Here is a 20000-nt window from a genome sequence, read left to right on the forward strand (position 1 = left end):
ACTTATTTGTTGCTGTACTTTGAGACCAATAGCTGGTCTTACTTCAAGAAGCTATCAGAAGCTTTAGATTGATTTCTTTATTTATACCACTTTTCTTTTCTTTCACTCTGTCTCTGTACATTTTCCCATCTGAGACAAGATAAGAGTATTTGGTTACCTGTCCCCATGGTTTGCTCTTAAGAAGAAGAAGAAGAAGAAGAAAAAGAAATCAGTGCTTCCTTGCAAATATCAAAGGGCAATGCGGTAATTGATCTGAGTGTTGCAAAGGAATAGAATTGATAAGCATGTCAATCAAAAGGTCATAAACCAGTTGATAAGGTATATAAGTAAAATAGTTTGTAGTAAATTATATATGTTTTTTAATACAGCTGCAAAGATTATTGAATGTTAGAGACTTTGTATTTCTTAATCTATAGTCAAAACTAAAATTACAGGAATTATTAGAATGGATAAGCATACTGGAAAAGTCATTCAGATTTATTAGGCCAGTTGCAAAATATTGTATATGTGAATATAGATACAATTTTTTTTATGCATATTTAGTAAACATAAGAATTACAACTGTAGACTGTTTCAATATCAACAGTGTCATTTTCTTAATTATCATTTTACTATGTGATGTATTATCATATCTTTGCTGATGTTCCATGTCATGTTTTATGTAATATGCAGCATCTTGCTTATTAAGGGAGCCACATCCTCTCAATATGCTTCGTGGCTGTATGATGACATGTATTAAATATTTCCTAAAGTTTCAAGTTTCATGGGAACATTTCAGTTAGTTGGCAATACTGTATCTATCCTTATCTACCGTTCTCCATGTATACCATGAATATATACTTATATACTACCTAGAAAGCTCTTATGACTCTCAAAAAAGACATACTTCTAGAGACCCACTTAAGTCTCAGGCAGGAAAAAAGGATAGCAACAGCATGTTGCTTTCCTTGTTGCCTGTTTAATCTGCTTCATGTCACTCAAGAAATTGTCAGTTATGTTTGTTTTTTCTGTGCTCAATAACATATTCAATATGTAAATTACTTAAGAGTTTTTATTCCTGACAATGTAACCCATGTGTGGGTGACAGATACAGCCTTTAACAAATAATTTGCAAGGGAATTCCAAAACTTGTCATTATGAGGGTTTACTTTTATTATTTTTTATTGTCATTATTAACTGTTTACCAATTGTCATTATTAACTATTTACCAACTGTCATTATTAACTATTTACCAACTGTCATTATTAACTATTTACCAATTGTCATTATTAACTATTTACCAATTATCATTATTAACTATTTACCAATTGTCATTATTAACTATTTACCAATTGTCATTATTAACTATTTACCAATTGTCAGTATTAACTATTTACCAATTGTCAGTATTAACTATTTACCAATTGTCAGTATTAACTATTTACCAATTGTCATTATTAACTATTTACCAATTGTCATTATTAACTATTTACCAATTATCATTATTAACTATTTACCAATTGTCATTATTAACTATTTACCAATTGTCATTATTAACTATTTACCAATTGTCAGTATTAACTATTTACCAATTGTCAGTATTAACTATTTACCAATTGTCATTATTAACTATTTACCAATTGTCATTATTAACTATTTACCAATTGTCATTATTAACTATTTACCAATTGTCATTATTAACTATTTACCAATTGTCATTATTAACTATTTACCAATTGTCAGTATTAACTATTTACCAATTGTCATTATTAACTATTTACCAATTGTCAGTATTAACTATTTACCAATTGTCATTATTAACTATTTACCAATTATCATTATTAACTATTTACCAATTATCATTATTAACTATTTACCAATTGTCATTATTAACTATTTACCAATTGTCAGTATTAACTATTTACCAATTGTTAGTATTAACTATTTACCAATTGTCATTATTAACTATTTACCAATTGTCATTATTAACTATTTACCAATTGTCATTATTAACTATTTACCAATTGTCATTATTAACTATTTACCAATTGTCATTATTAACTATTTACCAATTGTCATTATTAACTATTTACCAATTGTCAGTATTAACTATTTACTAGAGTTTGAAAAAAAGTTATCATATATTTACAGATCTAGGATGGGTGAACAGTGTGCGAATAAACTTGCCATCCGTCAAGAGACGCGCTGAGACCCTAGGCACCAAACGTACTGTCAAGAAACAATGGCAGGCAGCCTGGCTTCTGAGGGCAATCACCTGCATTGATCTGACAACACTTTCAGGTAAGGTACGAGGATCAAGGAGTAAAGCTTCTGTGCAAGTTGATTGTCTAATATTGTTATGATCCAGCTGATAGAGATGAACGTATTGCAAGTTGGATCACATTGATTGATGTTTGCAGTGTAGGTAGAACTTGCAAGTAGGGTGATTGTATGGAGATTGTTAGGATTAGTAGTAATAGTTGAGTATTGTGACATGGAATTTTAGTTCAATGTGCTGAAATATATGGAGAGAGCCATTTTTTTGTCTAATGAGAGAACAGCTGACTTGGTCCTTAAAATCAATGTGCTTGATGGTTTATTTCATGGGGACTTAAATTTGCAAGGGTTGTGTTGTCCAAATAATGTGTAAGCAGAATTATGTTTCCAAATTATTGTAGGCATTTGCTGTGTACTGTTGTTATATTAGACAAGGCTCTATTTGGCCAGATGGTTAAAGAAGTAGGTTCAGTGTGTTTTAGATTGGCAGTGAATGTTGTGTCACAGTTGGTTACTAACTTGTTTACTTGGTGCAAGTTCTAGCAAGTGCCACACCAGTGGTTCATGCCAGAGCCATCCTGGGGGACTGACCACATGAATTAACTCGTGCAGCTGAATGAATTGTAAAAGTGTATATATTTGTTCTGATTATCATTTCTCTTTTTACTTCAGAAATGTTTAGCTTTTCATCATAACCTTAAACTTGTATTCAAATCTGCAGAAGGAGTTGGCAGCAGAAAATGTAGCAAATGATTATTAGTTTTATTTTTTTAGTAATGGAGGTATTACTAGAATTATTGTTTTGTGTGAAAGTTCAAGTGGCTCTATGGTTATCAGTTTTGTTTTTTTGTGATCAATTTTCTTGTGATGATATTTATTTTAGGTTCCATTATGTTATAGGTTAGGACTTGTACAATGTATGAACTTTTTAAATTCCTGTAAATGAAAAAAAAGCCAAAGAAAGAGTCCAGCAAAAATGGATAAACTGTGTTACATTAAGAAAAGGGTAAAAACAAACTCTGCCATGGAAAGAAAAGTAATATTGTATCACACCCTCCAAAATATCTCTCAAACCATCACCAGGAGATGACACAAATGCCAACGTTCAGCGCCTGTGCCACAAGGCAGCTCGACCAGTGCGTCATGACATCATCAAGGCTTTGGGGATGGAGGAAGCGGGTATCACTTGCGGTGCGGTGTGTGTCTACCCGAGCCGTGTAGCTGGTGCTGTGAAGGCATTAGAGAAGATCGGAGCAGACATTCCTGTAGCTGCTGGTAAGGGAAATAACTTTTATCGTAAGGGTCTGGACCTTTTAGTATCTCTGAATTTTTGTTTTAATATCTTTGTGATTTTGATTCATCATGTTGATGGTCTTTCAATTTTCTATGTGATTTTGATTCATCATGTTGATGGTCTTTCAATTTTCTATGTGATTTTGATTCATCATGTTGATGGTCTTTCAATTTTCTAGTTAAGGATAAATGATAGTGCAATACTGACTTTTATAATGTGTTTATCATCTGAGTATCCTATTGTTTTTATCCTGTTTTTTCTTCCTGTTTTATCTACACATTCTTCTCTATTAACAGTTGCAACTGGTTTTCCATCTGGACAATATGCACTCAAGTCACGACTGGAAGAGATTGAGATGGCGGTTGCAAATGGTGCAAAGGAGATTGACATTGTAATAAACAGGGAAATGGCACTAACTGGCAACTGGAAGGGTGAGGACTTCTTACTACTCAAAAATGCATTTTTATCTGTTAAGATTGTTTATCTTATCTTCCATATGTGTTTACTTTACTTATTTGTACAAAGATATGTAAATACCAGTGAGATTTTATTACAAGTTCTTCAAAACAGTAACATATGAGGATTGCTCATTAAGATTATTAGTCCTACTTGTAAGATAGCACTGAAGATACATAATTGCTAAAGAATCTCATCCTCCCTCCATTCCTCTCTTTATCTTCCTTCTTTTCCTCCCAATGCCTTTTTCTCTCATTCCTTCCATTCTTCTCCCCCCTTTTCACTCTCTCTTCTCTCTCCCTTTTCATATCCCCTTCTCATCTTTCCCCACTAAAAAACACATCCTCCCCCATGTAGGCCTATATGAGGAGCTGAAGCAGATGCACAAGGCCTGTGGTGATGCCCACATGAAGGCCATCCTCGCAGTCGGAGACCTTGGATCAATGAACAACGTCTACAAGGCTTCTCTTGTGGCCATGATGGCAGGGTCCGATTTCATCAAGACATCGACTGGCAAGGAAGGTGTCAATGCCACACTGCCTGTTGGGGTTGTCATGTGCCGAGCCATCAGGGAGTACCATGAACGCACAGGACACAGGGTAAGGATAGGCTTGTATGGGGCATTATTTACTCATATTTTATTATTCCCTTTTTTTTATTATTATTTTGTTCTTTGTACAGTATTAGAAATTCTGGTATATAGTATTATCATATGAGGATGTTTATCTGTAATCCACATGCAACCAGGTAAAGAGTTTTCTATTTGATAGAATGCAATTGTATATGTATATGTATTTGTATATGTATACAAGCATACATATATGTATATACATATACATATAGATACCTATACCTGTGATTATTATTTTTCTAATTATTATTATTATTATCAAGGAGCACATCACTAAGTGATATAATTAATTTTTGTATAGCTTCCAGTGACCCATATATTGGTAAATCTTTGTTTTGTATATATTATGAGAATATTTGAAGTTACAAAATATAAACATTTATGAGTGCTTTTCTTGAACTCTCTTCTATTTCCCATCAACATTCCTCTCCTGTATTCTCTCCACATTCCTTGTTTTCTGCACTTCTCTTAACCCATCCACGACGGGGGAATTCTAGCCTTGACTGTCCCAATGCCGGGGCGTTCGAATTATTAGGCCTAAATCAATTGAATGGCTGGCACAATACTGTGCCGCCCGGCCACTGGGCTTTTGAATGCGCGGTACAGTACTGTACCACCCGTCCAGTGTGGGTTAATTGAACTTCTCTAAGATTACTTCTTTCCCCTAATTGAACTTCTTTAAAATTATTTCTTTCCCCTCTTTGCTCCTTCAATGCAGGTTCCCCTGAGTGTCTTAATCCCTGAAGGACATGCGTACTCTTTTTAGTTATGCTCAGTTGAAGATGTGAACAACCTATACCCATAAATTATTGTAATGTTTTAAAGTCTCATTATGTAGATTCTTATTTGTAGATTCCAAAAATACTACTCATATTTTAGAACAGATTTAATGATAATAGACAGAATTGATTGTTTAGTGAATCTCTCTGTCAGATCTCATGAGGGTGTGTTCTTTATGGGTTAAAAGTGTTGTGCAGATGGTTGGTTACTTCCTGACTGAATCCCCTTTCTGCCTTTCAAAGGTCGGGTTCAAGCCTGCAGGTGGAATCAGAGCGGCCAAGGATGCTCTTGTGTGGCTCGTTCTCATCAAGGAGGAGCTCGGAGATGCTTGGCTCAACAACCACATGTTCAGGTGAGTTATTGTTTTTTTGATGCATTCCGTTGTCCCTCAACAACCTAATAGACCTGATATAGTAGAAGCAAAAAATAGAATAGAAAATAAAAGGGTCTTGGAAAGCTAGGTTTTTAAATGTCTGTCTTTTCACTGATATAAGATTTGAAATTGGTTGAGTAGTTTTTAATTTCTGCAGGTGCAAATATTGCAAAAAATTATTTGAAGAGAACTGCAGTTGAAAATGTGCAATTATTGTTTTTTATTTTCTATGATTTTATGTTGTTTATATACTAGACTTTTTTTTAAATGTTCATTATTTCAGTTATGCAATGCCATTGATTGTTTGACGAAATTACTTTTGTTTTGCATTTAGTAAGAAAAACTGCATCTATAGTTAAAGTCCATATTTCTGCAGGGTGTCATAACATAAACAAAATATGCCTTCAGTGATCTTTCATATGACAGATGTTATCATATGATTAACATCGTCATATGATTAACATAGTTGATTTGATAAACCTTAAAAAAAATTCTAGTGTAGGAAGGTATAGATATCTCAAAAAGTGTTCATTTTTCACCAAATGCATGCATATAATTTATGTATTTATTGATCTATTTATATTGTTTATTTACTTATTATTTTTAAAAATAAGGATCCAAGATTATTTGTATGTTAACACTGCTATTTTGCTTCAGGATTGGTGCCTCTGGTCTTCTGGCCGATGTTGAGCGCCAACTCTTCCACTACGTGTACGGCCGTTATGCCGCTGTGTCGGAGCTTCCTATGGCCTAATGCTTAACAACTTTATGAGGACTTGTGTCAAGTGTTAATATGATGCCTTGTCATTATTGTTATGTCTTATCAGTCATGACATAGATTTCTTTGTTGATTTTACTTACATTTATTGCACATTCCGTATCTCTTGAGTATGCACCTGTTGGATAGTCTCTCAAAATAAGACTCCTTGTATTTGTTATATTGAAAATATGATGACCAGAAGAAAGTATGTTGTAATACATGTGTCAATATGAAATCTATTTTCCAATTTGAAGTGAATTTTGTTTTACTAGCCTGTGTGTGTTACTTGTTTATATATATATGACGGTTATTTTTCTTATAACAATTGCATTGTGTGAATATGACTTCTATGGAGGGGACTGGGTTAAAATGTGTGAAATGAGTAATATATATGAGAGGAGGAAATAGAGCTTCAAAACTAATGAAAGAAAACATAGTAGATGATGAATCTAAAATATGATCACAAATATGATGACATCTATAGTAGGGCATGGATTAACCAATCAATGCTGTAAGTTTACAGTTCAGTATTTTTATTTTTATTATTATTTTTTTTTTTCTAATTTAACCCTCTCTGGACGGGTGGTACAGCATGTGTACCACGCATTCAAAAGCCCAGTGGCCGGGCGGCACAGTATTGTGCCAGCCATTCAATTGATTTAGGCCTAATAATTCGAACGCCCCGGCATTTGGACATTCAAGGCTAGAATTCCCCCGTCGGGGATGGGTTAACACATAGATACATGCACAAGTGCTTAGTTGCTAAGGAGGCAATTATAATACCTACCAAACCTTACTTCTTAACCCCATTCTTTGAAATTTTGGGAAAGTATTGATTTTCATTCTTTTTATAATTAATCTTGATGTAAAATAAGTTATTGTCATCATAAGCATAATCATAACAATAATAATGAGAATAATAGCAAAAGAAATTCAAACTTTTTTCATGAAAACTCATAATAAAATAATAAAAATGAGCATGTTCTAGAAAGCAAAGGGTTAAGTTGTATGAATGGAATAGCATAAGTGAGAGATGGAAACAAAAGTTAAAAAACATTTCTAAAAAGAAATAAGGAAAAAATAACTATAACAGTAAGGTTGAAGGTGAGAACTCATTCATGCCAGGGCTTACATTTGCACAATGCCACTCCCACTGGCTAGTGAAAAAATTGACAAAATGGCTAAAAGGAAGAGTAGAGTATGAAGGCTTAACCTGGCTTCCATCAGTAACTATCACTAAGACTATAATTGGATGGTTCTCCTAAGGATAGAGTGTGTGGGAAAATCTTAGTTTGAATCTTACTTTTGACAAAATGGTCAGTCTGTTTCTAGGCAATGGTGTCAGTTACCACTAATGTCAGCTACCATAACTTCTCCAACAGGCTGATAATGTCAGCATTTACAGTACCACAGTTACATTATTTGGACAATATAAATATATATATTTTTTTGTAACCCTGACTTTTCATGCCTTGCTTTATGACTGATATAGTTACCACTCAAAATTAACATTTAAGAATCATACAGACAATGAAACAGTGCAGTGCCCTCCTCTACACACTGTTAGATATTGTGTTACTTATTGGTTTCAAGAATTTTACTTTTTATTACCAGTTAATTACATTTTGAAATATCAACATGTACATGTTCTTAATGAATATGGGGTCTTGAAATACTGATTGTTTATTTTCTCAGTGATTAATATTCTTTGTATGGACAGGTCCTCACTTTTATTGTTACAAATTTTTCCTGGTATGATTGTGGTTGATATTTTGATGCTGAATAAACTATAAAAACTAAAGAAAAAGGGAAAAAATATTCTGACGGATTGAGTAGAGTCATGAGCAACTGTCTGACAGCTTGCAAATTTCCACCAACAAGTATTTTGTGCTTTTTTACTATTTTTTTTTTAGAAATCTAATATCTTCTCAGAATAAACAGTAATATGGCTTGTATTGATTGTTTTCATCCATATCTTGCAGTTTCTGTACAGTAAATTATAGAATAATAATATTCATTTTTTGTTTCCGTGTGCTGGTAGCATTTGACAACTTCCTTGATACAATTCATGAATATTATATCTTAAGGGTTACAATATCACATTGTTAGTTAAATACCACGTGCAGATTCAGTCTGGATTAGCTTTTTAACTGATTCACTTTATTTTTATGTAAAATAACATTGAATTTATACTACTTTTTGTATTACTTAAATTATTTTACATGACAATGATATAAAATATTCCATAAGTAAACTCACTACACATGATTTTCTAGAACAAGTTTCCTGAGGACCAGGATTTTTTTTTTTTTTTTTTTTTTTTTTAAGAATTCATGCATAGAAAAGCATTCACCTTTTTATAAATATATTTTTTTCTTCTAAACCTTCAATGAGTAAGTGAAATAACTTGGATGACCATCATTGAAAAATTTCTTTAGTTAAAGAAAAATACTATTTACTCAGTTTTCAAGTCAAAAATACATCTGATGTACAAATACTCATGAGACTACAACTTAACACGTTGAAGGCTGGGAGTACATGTACTGTACATGTATGGTTTTCTTTTATTATTCAATTTTATTTTCTCAAACATGGCTCTGCAAGTATTTATTTACCTGAAGGTTAGTTAGTAGGCCTATCTAAACTCATATGTTTACCATTTCCTTGAATTTTCAGGTTACATCTTTATTAATACTAGTATTATTGTTAATGTTATATAAAATAATAATAATAATAATAATAATAATTATTATTATTATTATAATGATGATTATTATCATCATTTTAATGATAACTGTAATAACATTATTAATGATCATAATATTAATCAAAATAAATCCTTTTCTCCCCCAAAATTGAAGGAATGGGGAAACAGGTGTGGTCAAGTAGGTCTATTATTTGACTATATGTAAATAAAAAGAAATGATAAAAAAACTGGTGTCCCAAGCATTAACCCAATGCAATCATAATTATTATAATTGCTGTAATATCAAGAAAACTGTGTTTTGCCTAATATCCAAAACTTAGATGGTACCATATTCTCCAAGCACCAGCAGGAGAGAGAGCCTTGAATGGCACCTATCCATGGTCTCTACCAAGCACTATCTTTAGAAAGTGATGGCACGCAGCAAGTTACCAACCTCTTGCTCTAAAATACTGGCAATGAAGGATATGCAGGCAGAACAAAAAGAGGAAGGTGACTCAAACCATGCCCAATGAGCTGTTCCAGTAAGGCTGCCTTGTACTGTGGCACTCACAGTCATAGACACAGGTTTCCTTCCCCTTCCCTATCTCTTCATGTTATCTTCATTGTGGATGGTTATATTTTGTCCTTCCATAAAACAGCAACATGTCTCTCATACTAAGTATAAAGAAAATAATAAGCTGATACAGATTTTATACTCCAATTTTAGTCAACTGAAGCATTGACAGAGTCTGGCATATGACAATAGAACACAAAAAAATGATAAACACAAAAATGCCTCTAGCTTTACCGTGAGTGACTGAAAGAGAGAGGAAAAAATTGCATTAAAATAAAACCATCCTGGAGATTGGGTAAGCTAATCTATCCCCATCTTTAATGGGCTAATGGGTTAATAAAAAACATTATATATATACAATCTTTACAAACTCACCCTGTATAAGTTAAAATGTGTTCCTGCAGATGCTACAGTCCAGATTTTTTTTTTACCCTTGCTCTATTGCAAACACTTCACATGGTGGAAGGGATGGTATTTCTGGCTCAACATTCATGTGTTTCAAGTTCACTTTGGTATACATTATTTTCCAGGCTCGGTCCACAGGGCAAAACACTAAGCCAAACTCTTGCTCATAAATTCCAACAAAGAAATGAACCTTATGAAGGGTTCCACAGGAGAAAATCTTGAGCATACCATGCTCAGTTTTATGAACCTGAATTCCATTTGATAGATTTGGAGAAAAAAGAAGTTCTGTCTGTCCTAAGACTTCCCTGAGGAGTGCATGGCTATTGACCTGTCCTAAGGCATGTTTCTCCTCTCTTGTGTTACTAATAAGATAAATATCTACAGAGCTATTACTGCAAAACACTGACTCTCTGAATGTGTCTCCTGGCTGATGGGAACACACAGGCTGCAAGCAGTTTATCATACTATAAAACCATTCACAAAACACCCTTGCAAAATCATCAGATCTCACATTTTTTGTGAGCTCAATCTGTGATAAAGTAGCCTCACTACTTATAACTCCTACTTGGTTGCTTTCAACTTTTTTACTTGCATGACTGACAACCAAATCAAGGGTCTGATTCTGGCTGTTTTCTTTCTTATGTTGCTTTCCTTGTGGAACAGACTGAGAAGGATTTGCCATTTGTGAAGCATATTCGCACGGGCTGCTTTTTTCTATATCATTACTTCTTTTTGCATTCGTCAAGGTGGAGCTTCCATTTAGGCGTTTCATCTGTGTAAGAAATGGTACGTCAGAAGAGTAAATATTTATGCAAAAAACTTACAAATTAATTTTGTTATAAAACTCAATTAAAACTTTGTTGATGTTTTTTTTGTCTTTTAAAATACATATAACAGTGAGAGAGGTTGGGAGAGGAGAGGTATGAAAAAAAGATTAGAAGAAAAAAATACAAACCCAAAACTGCTGTACAGCCACTGCTAACTGTGTCCTGCTTGAGTGTGCATTCACAGCTATTCTATGATGATGCAAGTAAACAAACAGGACTTGTGCTTTGATACGTCTGTATGAGAAGAGTTTGCCAAGGTCTTCTGTATGCATGAGGATAATGTCTATTGCCTCTGTAAAAGATACAGGATATTATGGATGGATGGAATAACCTTCCAGTAAATGTTGTATGTGCAGGAAACATACATCAATTCCAAATGTTATAAATTTTTTGCTTCCCCTGAGCTCACCTCTCCTGTATTAAAAAAAATTAGGTAAGAACAACTAGGTAAAATAAGAATAGATATACCTACCTTTACAGTCTGTAGGATGGATACGGTTGTTGGTGGAAGTGAGCGCAAGGCCTCGCAAAGCATCAGGTTCTAAGCCTTCAAGGAGCTCCCTTACAAGGGGTTCATATGGAGATTTCAGCAGCATTGTGAGGGCTGGATGCTAAGTATACCTGCTGCAAATTTAAAAAGTTAATGGATAATCAAATGCTACATGTTCAAGTTATATGAATCTTCAAATTACTTGTAATAAGTGATTTTCATATTCTTGTTAATATATAATTGAATGAGATATAATATCAATAATATTAATAATAATAATAAATATAATCATAATAATACTTATTACCACAATTAAGATGATGATGACAATATTGACTAACAATGTCACTGATAAGTGTGCGCATGTGTGCACACTCGAGCGCGCGCGTGCACACACACACACAAAAGACTGTAATGGGTAACCCAACCTCCATCCCCTGCTCATCACATGGACAGTAACATCTGGCACTGGTGGAAATTTTCACAGGCCTTCCAAGTGGAAGCAATAAAAGCAATGAAATGAAGGCATAATATTGAAAAAAAGAATATTGACCAACAGAATTATCCATGAGAAAAAGCTTTGTATAATCATCAATTACTTTTCGAAGATTTGGGTTATTTGGACAATATAAAAAAATCCAACTTCCATGTAAAGTTGTCCTTCCCTAGAATTAAAGTATGTAGCACTGTTGCCATTTCTGCTATGTGTATATGTACCTTTTTCTGGAACTAAAAACTAACCAAATTAACTAATGGTAAAACCTGACAGTCTCTCTACTTAAAGAAAATATAATCTACATCTGTGTGGGATTCAGTTCTTGACAAGCTATCATATCTAAAATTTGTATCATGTATCATCCTGAAGATGATTAAATACTGAATCACTTTCTCACAATAAAAAAAAGGCTAAACAGGTATGCTATTAGGTTGTACTTATTGGCCAACAAACTTTCCACAAAACTATGATTGGAACAACCATGTAATTCAGAAAAATGTCAAAAGTAGATACTAAGCAATAGCTAAATAGCTACTATACAATATCCAATATGTTGCAATGATAGAGATGACAGAGGATGACTTACAAGCAAAACAGGACTTTTTCTTACATAGACACACTTTTATAGTAAAGAAACTTATCTATGCTAGACTTTCATTTGGAGGAGAAGCACTTAGACAAAAAAATAACAATGAATAAAAAAGCATAAATAAATAAAATATAAATATGCTTGGCAAGCTATAAATATAAAATCAGAAGCATGGAAACAGTAGAAAAACAAACAAACATAAGAACATTGTTGCACTACCAGAAATCCGCCAAATTCAGCAGTTAGAGAAGGTAATTGGGATCATAAAGTCTTTTGCAAAAGATAGAGGATACAGTGGTTATTCAAGAAGCAGAATAACAATAAAAAAATAGACTAGAGTCAAATGATGAAAAAAGACACAGCTTATGTAATCAACAAGACCTTTCAATTAGTCTTTATAAAGGAAGGTGATGAACCAATGACTGAATCTTAAATTATAATGTTGATTTACCAACCACTCTGAGTCAACACAAAGATTCTTCAGCTCAGATGAGTTTGATTGATTTACATGTAGCTGTGCATACACCTAAAACAAACCACATTTCTCTATGGCAAGTATCTAGTCTCATGTTCTCAGCAGTGATATAAAATACTACACTTACATTTCATAATCACATTCACAACCATGAAAAAAAAGATAGAAAACAGTTGATTATATACAAAATAGATCCTATACCTGATACCAAGAGCGAAAGTTCTTCCTTATTTAGTATTATCCAATAAAAGGGAGAAACTGTAAGAAAATCAACTTACTGTTCAAGAAAAACTACTGAACACTTCAAGACAAATTTGTTTACGCATGTGTAATGCTAGTAAATGTACATCAACAACACCATCCATATAACTTTAATGGACTTCGTAATACTTTCTTTTAAACCTTTACCACACTAGTCCTATGAGGTCACACTGAATCACATGGACTAATAATGTGAATTACGGTTATTACATTATCAAAAATGTATGGCTACTTCATATTTACCCTAACTTTAACCATATAATGATGGTGATTTCCTTTGGTCTTCCCTGGTGTTACCACCAAAATCTAAACATTTACGCCCAGAAACTCGTCAAAGTAGATTACTATGACATGAGAGAGAATGAGCATTCCATTGATGGTTTGTTTACATCGGTGCTGTCGGAATCAAAGTTGCCAACTCTCAGCTACTACCTGTCGCTACATTAGTCGCAGAGTGTCGCTAAAAGTCGTTGAAATAAAAAAGTAGCTAAATAAAGCATATTATTTTTGATAGGAAAAAACCATAACGGGGGAGAGAGAGAGAGAGAGAGAGAGAGAGAGAGAGAGAGAGAGAGAGAGAGAGAGAGAGAGAGAGAGAGAGAGAGAGAGAGAGAGAGAGAGAGAGAGAGAGAGAGAGAGAGAGAGAGAGAGAGAGAGAGAGAGAGAGAGAGAGAGAGAGAGAGAGAGAGAGAGAGAGAGAGAGAGAGAGAGAGAGAGAGAGAGGGAGAGAGAGAGAGAGAGAGAGGGGAGGGGGAGACAGAGAGAGAATCACCGAAATAATATCGTAGTACATTTATACTTACAATTGTTGAGTAAAGGCCCCTCGTAATCCTGCGCCTTCATCGAGTATCCTCGGTAATTAAAACTCAGGTCCCATCATCTACAGCACTGCAGTGAGAAGTATTTGTAGATCCTTCTTGTGAAGTTGTGTACTCGTAATTCATGTAAGCTTCAAGTGTACCAATCAATCTTCTTTAGTACATCTTCAGGTAGGGTGTAATTATAACAACATTTTCCCACTTGCAAAATTATTCAATTAAAGTTGTTTCCCTGGGTTATAATTTTCCATGAGTAATAAAAATAATCATTCAGATTCAATGAAAAGTAACAAAAAAAAAGTCGCTAGATTGAAAATTTGCGAGCTAAATCACACAAAAAGTAGCTAGATCTAGCGACTTTTTCGCTAAATTTGCAACTTTGGTTGGAATTACTGTCTCTTGTGTACCGAGAACGGTGATTGGCTATCGTTCCCGATCATGACGTCATATAATGGTTTTCTTTGAGACATGTCGGGGTAACTATTATATTTATAAAGAAAACAAAATGCGGCGCAACAATAATTCATTTTTCAACAGGTTATAGATATAAACAATTATAACACAATGAATATAAAAAAAAACATAATAATTAATTAATGAAAACGTAGGTAACAAGTATTTACAACAACAAAAATGGAAAATCATACACAATTGTACATATAGGGAATAGGGATTAATTTGTTAATCCCGCCACTTTTCCTGGAAAATTCTGTCGCAATTATTAAAGCCTTTATAGAGGGAAGTTGAAGTGAATTTCTTACCTTTATTTTTTATTCGAAAATATGTGCTCTGCGTCAGCATTAAACGTTTGGAGTGACAAGAATTGTAAAGCAAATTGAGGCAATACTGTGAATTTTGTGGATTCAGTTCTTGATTGACTTCTTTCGCAACTTTGTTGTAAAATTTTATTGCTTCATATTTACTCACATCATCATCAAATTCGTGTCATGGCAAGCATCGCCACTCATCGGCCAATGTACTTACGTTCCCTTCCAATAGTTCACCTAATGACGGCATTGCAACTCGCAGATTGCAATGGGAGGGTTCAGGGCAGCTGTCAATTTCCATAACTTAACAATTAGATGAAATCTTTTTGTTATTACCAAAGAAAGAGTTACTGAGAATTTCCTGCACCTTTCCTGTACGTCTAAGATCACATTTAGTTTAGAATTCAGTGCTGGAGATTGAAATTCCCCATTAACAGCAGACCCCAACCAACCTGGCATGTTGGCACGTGAAACTGCTCGCCCCTTGGATCTCTCTTTACCGTTTCAGAATTGCAGAACATAAATGGAATTTGCTGATATAAATCCATTACTTCCTTATAGACCAAAATAATAGTGGGGGGTTGTCTCTGAAATAATAGGTTGATATTATTGCATTTTGGAAAAATGAAATTGAGGAATTTTAAGTAACATATTGATTTGCCCTGCAATTTACAACAAATGTCATAGATTAATAAAAGTCTTAATTTATCTGCTTCTTTCGACTTAAAATAGAGAAGTAGTGCTTCCCACTGTTCAAGTACTCTTGCTACAGCCAAGTGAAGTGATAACCGCCTAATTTAAGATACGTGCAGCATCTTATGAGGTTTAAGATTGCAAAGTTTTTGAAAATCTTTAAGCTGATTCTTCCTCATGGCACAGTGAGAAAATGAAGAATATATATTTTTGATTAAAGCTACGCATTGCCTTGGAAGGCACGTTGTAACATGTGCATTTAAATATTGTTATGCCTGGAACGGATGCCTTTAGTCTGCTGCAGGGCGAGTTTTGCACGCCCATTACATTTGCTACTCCATCTGCTGCAAATCCTATAAGATTTTCAAGAGGAATGTTATGATAATGCAAGGACCCTATAATTAGTTCATACAGATTTTCACCTGTAGACCCCACAGTGCTACTCTGAAAAATATCAATCATATCCAACATCGAAGCCTCAATGCAGTCCCTTTCTTTATTATAATATTTCATTAACACTGCTAAACATTTCATGGTATTCACATCAGTCGTCTCATCAACGATAATAGAAAATTTATTTGTCCTAAGTTTCGAGGCCAAATCTTCACTCACCATTTTGCATAACGCTTCCATGACCTCGTTGAACTTAGTCCTTTTGATGTTTAACGACTGGGAAATGTCGGAGTCTGGAAGCATTCGCCTTTGCAGCTCAGCGAGAGGCTCCGCCAGTGTAAAGGGAAGATTGTGCTCTGCAATGAAGCAACAAAGAAGAATGGTTGCAAAACCAGTTGCACTGAAGAGTCTTGAGCAGCCTTCCACTTGGCCTTGTCCTCACCTGCGACGCGGGTCTTGCCCTTCATATGCCTCCTCAGCGTCGAGATTGCTGCGTCCATCCTGGCCTTGCAAAGCGTGCAATAGGCTCTCGTTGAGTCACCATCGTCACGTGCAAGCCACGGCTAGAACTCAGGCTTCGTCAGCCAGGCATCCTGGAACTTCGCCTTAGATGACATCTTGGCTTGCAAATATAATTGTATATTAGGATATTTCCCGAGAGAAAACTGCGCAATAGAGCAACACAATATGCAAAACTCAATATGCTTTACTGTATATGCATTTTTCTCTAAATATACTAAAATAAAGCAAATAAAGAAAATGTTTTCCCAAAATAGTCAAAATATATGTGTATAAGGCCAATCACATTTGAGCTTTTTCATATCACTCATAATAGGATAATATAAATAAATACTGTAGTTTCTATTAGATATTCGGAAGTTGCCTTGAACTTTCCAGAAATAAGATGCAGGAATGGTCATTTACACCGACTATTAATACTAGAAGCACTACAGCAGATGCATAGCCTGGAAAGATAAATATAACCTTAGTATAAACTAGGAATGGAACACTTTAGTATATCCTAGCACAAGTATAGAAAACAATCCAGCGGCACAGGTTATCAAAGAAAATAAGATGGGTAACTTAAATGAATTAATTACAAACTAAGCATTTTGTATAATCTGTCTAAAAAACAATCACAGCACAGTATACTCACTGAAAATCGATGTCTATTTGCTAGAAGATCCAGTAAGCGAAAAATCAGCAGCAAAAAGCATGAAGAACCGTCTGAACTCAAGCATAGAACAGAGAATAGTGGCCATCCTTTGTGCTGTCACGAATTGTTTTCGGAAATGAGCCGGGCAATCGATACCTGGGCTTAAATGTACCTTAAAAATGAACTAGGATGAAAAAATTACCTATAATTATTGCAAGATATTTATTTTTAACCACTGAGATTAATTACCCTTCAGTTTTTTTAAATCTACCATCTACCGACTATGACGTCACTGTCTACTTGCGGCAACGTCACACAAACGTCATATCCTATCCAAAAACGTCACACCCTGTTGTATTTGACAGCACTGGTCTACATATTACGCCAATCGCCTTGACACTCAAAGCGGATAGAGTGTATTCAAGTTTGAATGAGGATATGAAATGGTGTATTCAGTTAGCGGCGCGACGAGTTATTTTATATCATTAGAGAGAGAGAGAGAGAGAGAGAGAGAGAGAGAGAGAGAGAGAGAGAGAGAGAGAGAGAGAGAGAGAGAGAGAGAGAGAGAGAGAGAGAGAGAGAGAGAGAGAGAGAGAGAGAGAGAGAGAGAGAGAGAGAGACTGATTTTGACTTTGAAAAGTTTATTCATACTGTATACAGTGTATACATACGGATAGGCATAGGGATTATGCCTAAATGGTTTGTACAGCAGTTCATGTTAAATTCTGAGACATACATTGTTGGTGAAACAGATATTACGGTGACCCGGTCAATTGATATACTAGCGTAAAACTATATATATGACATAGTAGTACATGTACATCACTCTGTAAAGGCCTTGCAATTTTATCTATTACATGAAAAGTTCTTGTGTTTACGTAATATATCTAATAAAATGCCGTCCTCAAGAAAGGATGTTGCAATACTATGCAATGTCTCATGTCTATTCCTTTCACGAAATTCTTCAATCAGACATATTATATGGTGGTCAAGGGTGTATGAATAGGGTTGACTACACAACTTACATTCAGTTCCCTCAGCATTGTTTGAGACACTATACTCCCAGTAATATTTGTAGCCAAGCCGTAATCTTGCAGTCACTACATCAAGCTGCCTCGTAACTCCATTTGTCCTGCTGGAGATATGATTTGTCTTGGACATGGTGTTATGATGAGTGATCGATCTGCTTGTGTCTTACTCGACACTTCTCTCGGTTTCAGCCCGAGCAAAGAGCTTTTTTTTATGATCTTATATACATACTCAGTCGTTACAAAAATATCATACACAAAAGTATCCCTCTGACTGCATGTTTTAGACAGAGTATCAGCTATATCGTGTAACTCTAGATTTATGGCACCCACATTATTTTAGTAGTTATGTCCTTCAGAAACAACCTAGATGTTGAAACGTTAAATTTAGATCTTGAAACGAATCCCGTATTGTCATGTCTGTATGAGTTTAGAGCATGGAGGGAGGAGAGGGAGTCTGTTATGATGAGAGTACTATCCCCCGTACGATCAGCTATCTTGAGAGCAACAAGGAAAGCAACCAGCTCTGCCTGCAGGATGGACGCCCAGCTGTTGAGTCTGAATCCAAATTCGCCAGTCCTTCCAATGGCATCACGTACGGTTGCAGCACATGCGACTGAACCTGTGGCTGAAGTTGCCAACCCATCAGTGAAAATAAGTTGATTTTTCTCATATTCTCGCTTGATCTCATGAATTTGTTTCAGAATATCATTTCTACTTTCCCTTTCAGGTCGGCGCTGTTTTCAACTTGCTTTTTAAGAGGAACACTTGCTTTGAAGATATCGAAGTGTTTTACCTCCCATGGCGGAACAAAATGTTTTTGATGGATACCTTTGCAGAACTCTGTCATATTATGGCCTCGAAGCTCTGAGCATGTTTCCTTGACCCAAGCTGATCTGTGGATCTTAATGATCTGGCGATCTTAATAATTATATTGCTATCATTGCATTGATTTCTGTAATCCTATCCATAATGCTCGGTAATCCGAGTTCTTTCCTCATGTTAAAAACCTTTATTGTGTTTGGACATCCCAGGATTACCGTCATTGCCACATTTTGTTTTACTTCTCGCCTTCTAATTGTTCGAGATGACTGTTTTCCTAGGGTAGGTGTTTTACCTCTTATGTAAGCTATGTACATATTTTTTGCAATTCGTATGTTTGCCTTCGAAATTACATTAATGCCAGCAACTGCAAGTAAGGCAGCTAATCTACTCTTACATCTTTGATTGATCACCGCAACATCTCCGGCCGCATGTGGAATATTAACTTCGAGATACAGAAATGACTCAGTCTGTGCTAAACTATTAACATTAATATTAAAGTGCTTAATTCGGTCTTTCCCATTATAACTATATGTTTTAGTCTTATTTGTTGAAATAAATAATCCTAGTTCATTGCAGATCGTCGATATTGTCCGCTGTGCTTATATGCAATCTTGATAATTTCTAGCATGAATTAATACATCATCAGCATAGCTTATGATCATAGAATTGGCCTGTTGCTTAAAACCTCTGATAAAGGAGATTACCAGAACATTAAATAAAGGAGGACTCAGTGCTCCCCATGTGTGTGTGTGTGGGGGGGGGGGGGGGCTGCCGAGCGACGTAACCCTCTCTTCGCTCTTGTAGCTTTTCTGGAAATATCCATTAAATCACAGTAATATATGTCCCCCGATTCCCATCAGGGCTAGTTCGTGTAGGATTATATGCCTATTAGCTGCATCAAATGCAGACTTTAAATCCGGAAAATAGTGAACCTATTACCTCCAAGAATTGGCAGAAATGTTGTTAT

General features: G+C 34.9%; 2 protein-coding genes across 5 annotated transcripts in view; one reads left to right on the forward strand and one right to left on the reverse strand.

Moving 5' to 3' along the window:
* The window catches only part of Dera (deoxyribose-phosphate aldolase), a 9037-nt gene extending 2234 nt beyond the window's left edge, over positions 1-6803 (forward strand). Inside the window, exons 2-7 of the mRNA XM_043000196.2 lie at positions 2131-2280; positions 3340-3531; positions 3847-3981; positions 4364-4605; positions 5660-5769; positions 6448-6803. Coding sequence (XP_042856130.2) covers positions 2131-2280; positions 3340-3531; positions 3847-3981; positions 4364-4605; positions 5660-5769; positions 6448-6544 — 926 coding nt within the window. The 3' untranslated portion in view covers positions 6545-6803. The remainder of the gene's footprint in view (positions 1-2130; positions 2281-3339; positions 3532-3846; positions 3982-4363; positions 4606-5659; positions 5770-6447) is intronic.
* A 475-nt stretch (positions 6804-7278) lies between these two features.
* LOC122242807 (uncharacterized protein C3orf38 homolog) lies at positions 7279-14274 on the reverse strand. 4 transcript variants are annotated; one of them, XM_086548446.1, is made up of 4 exons: positions 14157-14274; positions 11515-11666; positions 11171-11334; positions 7279-10987 (listed from the first exon to the last, which is right to left on the reverse strand). In XM_086548446.1, the coding sequence occupies exons 2-4, from the start codon at positions 11636-11638 to the stop codon at positions 10238-10240; spliced, it is 1038 nt and encodes a 345-aa protein (XP_086404572.1). In that variant the 5' UTR covers positions 11639-11666; positions 14157-14274; the 3' UTR covers positions 7279-10237. The 4 variants fall into 4 exon arrangements, with proteins under 4 accessions (XP_086404572.1, XP_042856132.2, XP_042856131.2 ...); XM_043000198.2 differs by lacking the exon at positions 14157-14274 and adding an exon at positions 13597-13736 and having other exon boundaries at positions 11515-11663; XM_043000197.2 differs by lacking the exon at positions 14157-14274 and adding an exon at positions 13597-13736.
* Between the last annotated feature and the right edge of the window lie 5726 nt (positions 14275-20000).

Source organism: Penaeus japonicus, unplaced genomic scaffold (genome assembly GCF_977035675.1).
Source record: "Penaeus japonicus unplaced genomic scaffold, GWHDUDI00000001_assembly GWHDUDI00000020, whole genome shotgun sequence".
NCBI lineage: Eukaryota > Metazoa > Arthropoda > Malacostraca > Decapoda > Penaeidae > Penaeus > Penaeus japonicus.